This window comes from Bos indicus x Bos taurus, chromosome 5 (assembly GCF_003369695.1).
Source record: "Bos indicus x Bos taurus breed Angus x Brahman F1 hybrid chromosome 5, Bos_hybrid_MaternalHap_v2.0, whole genome shotgun sequence".
Lineage (NCBI taxonomy): Eukaryota > Metazoa > Chordata > Mammalia > Artiodactyla > Bovidae > Bos > Bos indicus x Bos taurus.
Genome location: NC_040080.1, coordinates 94399131 through 94407535, shown reverse-complemented (window position 1 = coordinate 94407535; position 8405 = coordinate 94399131). Strand labels below are relative to the sequence as shown.

Sequence of the window (8405 nt, the reverse complement as noted above, 5' to 3'; positions counted from 1 at the left end):
TGAGTGAACTGTTAGATGCAGCCTTAGAATTTGTCAAGAAAGGTGTCCTGGACAGAGTATTCCAGAGGTAGGACTGCGAAGGATGGAAGGTAATAGGGCTGGGTAGACAGCAGGGCCGAGGAGGGAGAGAAGTGAAATGGTAAAGCTGTGGAGACAGGGGCTGGGACAGTAATGAGGAATGGAAGAGTCTCAAAGGTATTACTAAGGAGTTTAGCTAGAGATGCCGGAAGTGCTTTCGTGGGTGTTCTACATACAGTCCTTGGAGGGCTGCATAGGAGAGCTCTCTTATATCTGGAGCAGCAGGAGGGCTAGAAATAGTCCGTAGCCATTGTTAATACCCTCAGGTGAGTTAAGAGACTGCAGATAGTTGAAGCTCCTAGATTCACAATCCCTTTGGGAAAAGAGTATGAAATTTTGGAGAGGTGATGCCCTTTACAGCTAGAGCCCAGGATCTTCACGGTCCTTTCAGAGCTTAGCTTCTCACTTCTCAAGTCGTCTGGATTTAGCCCTGGTGTAAAGAATAAACTACAACCCCCAGAGTTACTTATTGCGAACTTAGCACACTTTCCTGGAATTTGAGTATTTCCGGCGGAAGTGGCCGCAGCTATGCCAATCTCTTTCCCTAAACAAAGTGGACTACAACTCCCACAGTCCTCCGCGCCCGGCGGGGGCGGGGGGGGTGGGGGAAGGAACCGGAAACCGGATGGGGCGCTGGACCAGGTGAGGAAGTAGGAGTCTGGGAACCTGGGGCGCTGGGGGGCGGGCTAGGGGCTCCCCGGGCTAGCCGGAGGTGACAGGTGGGGAGTGGAAATGTCTGTGTTTCGGGCCCCCTCTCTCTGTCAGGGGCTCGCCCGGCTCAGAGAGAGCCGAGCCTATGGAACCGCCCCGGAGACCTGCTGAGACGAGGCTTTCCCGTCGGGCGGAGCCCGCGGGCGGACGTGGAAGTTTCTTGTGGATCCTTACTTGTCAGCCCCCTCGAACTAGGAGGAGAGATGAAGTGTTGGGAACTTCTGAGCCCATGCTCTATTAGTATTATTGTTATCATTATTGGTTTTAAGGATTTGCTGATTGTCCATGTGGATTCCTAAAGTGCCCCCAAAGGACACGGGAGTGGACAGTGTCTTGGATTCCTTCTGCCCTTACTGAGTTTAGTGCCAGAGAGCCTAGGTGGCCAGACTTATCGGTTGATCACCCTCCACTTGTGCTTAATGTGACACTGTAATTTATCAGTGATTTCAGAAACAGACATTTCTTGATCTCTGTCCGTGGGTGACTTTACATAGAACTTCCTGGTTTCTCCTTTGGGCTTCCATGGTGTTTTGTTCAGGGCATTAAAACTGGAATCACAGTATGTCACAGTGTATTACAGTTGTTTATCTGCCATGTCACAGTCGTTTATGATTCGTTTTTTTCATTTTGGATTTCTTCCCCACCAAAAGACTACCACAATGCCTATCATGTAAGAGACTCATAAATATTGGAGGGGGTGGGGGAATGAGTTAACAGCTGGTGGTAGGTTGGATGGGAATTTTTATTTTCATCTCAGAGAAGACAGTTAAATGACTTGCTTAAGAGAACTTAGAGATGAAACCGGGACTAGAATTAGAGTCAGTTGACACATAAGCCTGTAGCTCTTGCCTTCTGATCAGGCTTTGAAATTCTAGAACATTGAAAATAAGGCCTTGTCACTCTTCGGTGTATCCCTGGCCTTGCTGTCTTCAGGATGGGTCCCTAAAGATTAAAGGTAGGCTCAACCTTAAGACCTGAGAGAGATGCCAGACTTGGAGCAGGCAGTCTGCTAATGTTGGCACTGTATGGGGAGATGCAAAGGAGGGCCCCGGAGACAATGAGTTCTCCACAGCGCCCTTCTCAGCCTTTGTTTGAGTCTAGCTGGCCCGGGTAGCCACCCGGACAGATCAGTTAAAGAGTTCTGAGAGCAGTCTAGGGAAGGATTTCCTAAGTTTAGCCCTGACTTCTTAAATTTTTATATTATATTGGAGCATAGTTAGGATTTTTTTTTCTCTCTCTTTCCCACTTTTCCAGGGCTAGGGTCAGAGAACAGGTTGATGGATCAAGCTGTTGTGTCAACCTTGTGATCCCATCTGGGGGAAGAGGTTACTCTTGACCTGCATATGGGGTTGAGAGGGAGAAGAACCATGATCCCTGCCCTGTGGGAGGCCCAGATGTGATGGAAACGTGCCCAGAGCCTGGCAAGCTCTCAGAAGCAAGCAGAGTGCAAAACGGGCAGCTGGGCCTTGAGTCAACTCAGGGTGTAGAAGTGGAGAGGAGTCTGTCAGGAAAGGCTCTTTGGTAGAACGTAGTTTTGTTTTCACTTATTTATATTGGCTGCGCCGCGTGGCTTGCAAGATCTCAGTTCCCTAATCAGGGATTGAACCCGGTCCACAGCAGGAATCCTAACCACTAGGCCACCACGGAACTCCCAGAAGGTAGTTTTAAACAGCATTGAAAAAAGATGAGATGGACACAGTTAACTGTCAGATAAAAGCTGGGACCTTGGAGATATGGAGGAAAATGAAACAGGGCTTCCTCTCTGATCTGCCTCAAGTCTAGTCTAGGAGGCAAGGTGTGAATTCATGAAGATGCCACTAACCATGGTGACATGCAGTGGTTCTCAGCCATCACCAGTCATCGGAATCTCTTGAGGAAGTTTGTTTAAATACAGATTCCCAAGCCCCACTCCAGACCTACTTGGGTTGGGTAGGGCTGGGAAGCTACAGCAAATGCTGCGGTGTCCTGAAGAGGGACAGCTTTCCCAGAGGGAGAATTTGAGCTTCATCTGGAAGGGCAGGTATGACTCAAATGTGTGTGTGGGGATGGGGGAGTCAGTCCTGCTTCATTCAAGGAGTCTATGAATTTGTGAAAATAGCATGTGTTAGGTTTTGGGACTTTGGATAGGAAGGGCATTTTGAAAGTGTGAATGGAATGATCAATCGGTTTGGGCCTCTGCGTTCACCTGGGAGTGATGAGAAGGAAGATTGGAAGGAGTGGCCTTTGTGGGTTACAAAGCTAGCTGGGGTGCTCCCTCTGCTTCTTCCCCATTCCCTCTTTCTTGTCCTCTTCCGTTTCCCACTTTGCTCCCCCGACCACCATTTACACATCTTATTCCATTTGTTACAGTAATATTTTTAAGTTTTGCTGTTTAGTCGCCCAGTCGTGTCCAACTCTTGTGACCCCATGGACCGTAGCCCGCCAGGCTCCTCTATCCATGGGATTCTCCAGGCAAGAATACTGGAGTGGGTTGCCATTTCCTCTTCCAAGGGATATTCCCGACCCAGGGGTTGAAACCATGTCTCCTGCATTGCAGGCAGATTCTTTACCACTGAACCACATGGGTCTCCAGTATTTTTAAGTGGATATTATTTTTCTTAGTATTTGGATGAGGAGACCTGAAGCTCTGGCCGTAGTTACATAGCTTGTAGGAGTCTAGTCTGAGTCTGCTAATTGTCTCACTCACCACTGAAGATTCTTCAACGTGAGCAAAAAGCTGGGTTGGGGTTGGGGGGGCTCTAGAATTATTAGCAAGGTGGCTGATCAAACCATCTCAAGCAAGATGGGTGTGGGTGGTGGAAAGCAAAGGCTTGTGTGAGATGGTTTGGTTCAGATTCCAGCTGCATACTTGCTGAGTGAGTGACCCTCAGCGAGTTGCTTCATCTTGCTAAGCCTCAGTTTTCTCACCTGTAACATGGGAGCAGTAATGCCCACCTCGTGCGGTTGTTATATGCATCATTGAGGGGTACCTGGCACAGAGCGTTGCTCACCACCTGGCATCTATTGAAATCAGCTCTGTAATTAGTCTCTGTGCTATGGCTGTGCACCTGCAGCCCATCCTTCAGCACGTTGATTTCCAGAACACAGCCCATCCTGGATGGGCTTGTTTTATTAAGGATGACAGTAAAAGTGCTGAAAGTTTGCCATCTAAATATTCACTGAAAACCTTGGCATGGCCTAGGAGCTAGTGACCCTAAACCTATGCCTGGTGGAAATGGGGTTTGGAGTGGGGGATGACTGGTGGTTACAGGCTGTGCTCACTGGGTGATTTATGAAGAGGAAGAGTACTTGAATCCAGGAGAGGAAAGGCCCTTCATTACCAGGAACTGGGCTGAGTGAAGACCTGCCTAGAGCTTGAGGGCTAACTGACACAGTCTCTTCTGAGCCCAGGAAATGGTAGTAAGGGCCCTGCTCAGCCTGGACCCCTCCCACTCGACAGCTGGGGCTGTTGGGGCCTCTGTCCATCTGTTTTCCAGGTGACAGTGGCATGGCTGTGCCCCAGCCTTTCCCATCGGGGCCCCACCTCCAGCCTGCAGGTGCCCTGATGGAGCCCCAGCCCTCCCCTCGAAGCCTGGCCGAGGGCTTCCTGCAGGAAGAGCTTCGGCTTAATGATGAGCTGAGGCAACTGCAGTTTTCGGAGCTCGTGGGCATCGTCTACAACCCTGTGGAATACGCGTGGGAGCCACATCGCAGCTACGTGACCCGCTACTGCCAGGGCCCCAAGCAAGTGCTCTTCTTGGGCATGAACCCAGGACCCTTTGGCATGGCCCAGACGGGGGTAAAGAGCTTGTGGGGTGGAGTGGGAGGGTCCAGGGCGGACGCTTGGCTGCATGTGCTGTGGAGGAGTATGTGCATGACGGTGGACACGTGTGGGTGCGCCCCCCAACCCCATCCTCATACCCTGGCTCCTGTGGTCTCAGACACTCTCCCGGCCTCGCTGCCTGTAGTTAACCAAGCACATTAATGGTAGTTCCGTTTCCCTTGTGAGCGGTCCACTAATTGCCTCTGAGAGCCCTTCCTTCCGCCAGCCCCATCCTTACCTTGCGTTGCCGGATCTCCCCTCTCCCTAGAGTGTTATTGGGGTCAGGAGAGGGACCAGGGCTCCTCAGGGGAGACTGGTTGACGGGGTGGTCAGGGAAGAGAGGCAGGGCATTCTGGCAGCCCGGGTTCTGTTTCTTAGCCAAGGAGAGGTTGGAAGAGAGCAGGCCGCAGGGCCTGCCTGCTTCCCTCTCAGACCTCCGGATGAGTGACTGCCCCTCTGTGGGGGTGCTCGGCAGATGGGGGAGGGGAAGAGGCTTCAGGGCAGGAGGCTCAATCGCTTTTATTGACCCCAACTGGGGGCTGAAAGGTGATCAATGATGATCAATGGAAATGACAGCCCGAGACTTGGGGCTGAGAGGGCACCCAGGCAGCGGCGGTCAGCCCTGTCCTTGTGTCTCCTCTCACCCTGGCCGCCTTTCTGTCCCAGGCCATCTGTCTGTCCCCCTGTTACCCATCACTCCCTGTGTCGGGCCAGATATCCCCTCATGTTTATTGTGGCTGGTCCCAAAGGCTAGTTGGGGTAGAGGCAAACAAATAGATTCTTCTGGACCATAGACCACATGAAAAACTGGAGAAACACAGACAGGCTCAGACAAGGGCCAGGAATCCTAGTTTCCGGCCTTGGGGTGGGGGTGGGGGCAATGGGAGACAGATCCTTCTGGAAGGTGGAAAGGGGTTGCTCGGTCCAGACCCCAGGCGTCAGGTCTCCAGTTCGAAGCCCTCGTGTATCTCTCCTCACAGGTGCCCTTTGGTGAAGTGAGTGTAGTCCGGGACTGGTTGGGCCTTGGGGGGCCTGTGCGGACCCCTCCCCAGGAGCACCCCAAGCGACCAGTGCTGGGACTGGAGTGCCCTCAGTCCGAGGTGAGCGGAGCCCGGTTCTGGGGCTTTTTCCGGAACCTCTGTGGACAGCCCGAGGTCTTCTTCCGTCACTGTTTCGTCCACAACCTGTGTCCGCTGCTCCTTCTGGCTCCCAGCGGGCGCAACATCACCCCCGCTGAGCTGCCGGCCAAGCAGCGCGAGCAGCTCCTGGGGGTGTGTGACGCGGCCCTGTGCCGGCAGGTGCAGCTGCTGGGGGTGCGGCTGGTGGTGGGCGTGGGCCGCGTGGCTGAGCAGCGGGCGCGGCGGGCTCTGGCAAGTTTGATGCCCGAGGTCCAGGTGGAGGGGCTCCTGCACCCCTCCCCTCGCAGCCCACAGGCCAACAAGGGCTGGGAGGCGGTGGCCAAGGAGAGACTGAACGAGCTGGGCCTGCTGCCGCTGTTGACCAGTTGAGCACCCCTGTGGCTGGCACAGGACATGTTCAAGGCCTCTGGGTCCTTCTGGGCCGGCAGATGACCACACACCTCTTGGACTGGAGCCACAAGGTCCCCCTGGGCTCCGCAGTTTGGGGGACCTGCCATTTTGACATTGCTCCTGCTTGCCCACCTGATTCCTGCTCACTTCACCTTCCTTCCGTCTGTGGTACCCAACTCCACAGAGAACCAACATCTGTTGAGCCACTCTACCTCACTGCTTCCCTGGAGCCTCTCTTCTGCAGAGACCCCAACAGTGACTTCTGAGGTCCTATTTGCTGTTTGAGAGAAAAGGTCCCACCAGGATCCCCACCTGTCCTCCTAGAACGGCTTCCTGCAGCTCACCTGTCTCCCCACAGGCACTGGGACAAAGCGTGGGTCGTGGTTGCTAAAAGTGAATCTCTGATGAGAGGCTGAGGGTGGGTCAGGGGGAGTTCTGTGTGGCAGCGTGGGAAAGGCCAGAAGACCTGGATTTCCATCCCAGCCCTGAGACTTGTGAACTTTGTGATTTTGGACAAGTGGATTGACTTCTCCAAGCCTCAGGATCCTTCCTCATCTATAAAATGGGGTCCCTGCCTCACTGGGCTGGTGTGGGGATTAACTGAGATAACACTTTAAAGTGCCTTGCATAGTGCCTGGCACGCAGGTGCTCACTACACCTTTTCTGGCTTCTCTGCCTCCTGGCTGGGGACGCACTACACTACACAGCGAGCCCCTCTGCCCTGAAGACCAGGGTGAGGGGAGGGGTGGTGGTCTGGGCCTCCACCTGTATCCTGAGTGACGGGCATGGTCTTGCCCCAGAGATGGACCAGTGACTTTATGGAAAACCCAGCCTGTGATTTTTCAGGCTAAGCATTAAAAGCTCCTAAACCCTTTTGTGTTGGCCCTTTTTTCCCTCCTGCACGTCAGGGCTGGAAGGTGGTAGTTTATATTTTCCCTCTTACCTCTTCCTGTTTGCAAAAGGTTCTCTTGGGTGGCTGGGTAATGGTATGAAGTCTCTAATTACCTTGCCAGAGCTGCAGGATCTCTGTTAGAGGCCCGTCGAGTGGTTAGTTTGCTATTTGGGGCACTTTGATAGGTGGATGGGAGCCTGGTGTCTCCAGCTAACTCATTTCTTAGCTCTGCCGCATGTCTGCCCCTGTAGTAAGGGCTGGGAAAGTGCATACAGTCAGGAGCAGAGACCACCTTAATAAGGAACACATGACTGGACTCTAGCTCCTGGTATAGACCATCTCCAGATCTCAAGATTTTTAATATGTGTCCTCCCCATTATATAATAAATAAATTGAGTGGCCTCCACTCTTGGTTGTTGAGAGGGAGCCTCTAGGTCCTCAGCATTTCCCAAGCGCCAGGAGTTTTGTCATTTGTGATGGGACCCTCAGACTACACATGAGCTTTTGCTGAAATTTGACTCAGGAGGGCTGACCATGCCCCGAAGACCAACCATGTGATCTGAGGGTGGGGACTTCAAGACAGGTGATACCAGCCTGACCACCAGGGAGGGGAGGCGGGGCTGGAGATTGAACTCAATCACGAGATTAATGATTTCAATCAGTTCTGCCTTCATAATGAAACCCTATAAAGACTCTGGACAGGGAGACTTTGGTGAACTTCCTGACTGGTGAACACGTGGATATGTCAGGAGGGTGGTATGTCCTGATTCCAAGGGAGAAGGGATGTGAAGTCACTTTGGGACCCTCCCAGATCTTGCATTATGTGTCTTCATTTGGCTCATTCTGATTTGTATCCTTCATAATAAAAACTGTAACAATATGTGGAGTGCCTTCCTGAGTTCTGTGTCATTTTAGCAAATTATTGAGCCTGAGGGGAGTGTAGGAACCCCTGAATTCATAGCCAGTCAGCAGTGCGGGTGACCTGATGACCCCTGAACCTGAAGTTGACATCTGCGGCGAGGGCAGTCTTGTTGGGCACTTTACCCTTAAACCTGACTAACTGCAGGTGGTTGGCATCAGAATTACAAGAGGTCTCAGTTTCAATCCCTGGCCAGGGGACTAGATCCCACATGCTGCAACTAAGACCCAGCACAGCCATATTAATATTTTTAAAACTAATTACAATTTTGCACCCCCATGTGCCTCAGGCTCCTTTCCTCTTTCTGTTGTCAGTGCAATGGTGCTAGGTAGTTATTGCCCCATGTTGCAGAGCACTGGGTCAGGCACTGAAGTAACTGCATGGAGATGGAAGCCATTGTTGCCTTATATATTTAGCTAAGGTAGTCAGGGAGAGCTGTCTGGAGGAGGTGGCATTTCAGGTGGCTTTAGAGAC

General features: G+C 52.4%; 1 protein-coding gene across 2 annotated transcripts; it reads left to right on the top strand.

The window, feature by feature from the left end:
* Nucleotides 1–683: 683 nt before the first annotated feature.
* On the top strand, nt 684–7892 carry SMUG1 (single-strand-selective monofunctional uracil-DNA glycosylase 1). 2 transcript variants are annotated; one of them, XM_027543084.1, is made up of 3 exons: nt 684–720; nt 4266–4567; nt 5572–7892. In XM_027543084.1, the coding sequence occupies exons 2-3, from the start codon at nt 4277–4279 to the stop codon at nt 6097–6099; spliced, it is 819 nt and encodes a 272-aa protein (XP_027398885.1). In that variant the 5' UTR covers nt 684–720; nt 4266–4276; the 3' UTR covers nt 6100–7892. The 2 variants fall into 2 exon arrangements, with proteins under 2 accessions (XP_027398885.1, XP_027398884.1); XM_027543083.1 differs by having other exon boundaries at nt 702–2809.
* The last annotated feature ends 513 nt before the right edge of the window (nt 7893–8405 follow it).

What these genes read in the sequence shown, in the direction of transcription:
- SMUG1 (XM_027543084.1), top strand. Translation starts at nt 4,277, where the DNA reads ATGGCTGTGCCCCAGCCTTTCCCATCGGGGCCCCACCTCCAGCCTGCA. An exon ending in TTGGCATGGCCCAGACGGGG is followed by an intron (nt 4,568 to 5,571) that starts GTAAAGAGCTTG and finishes CTCTCCTCACAG; the next exon opens with GTGCCCTTTGGTGAAGTGAG.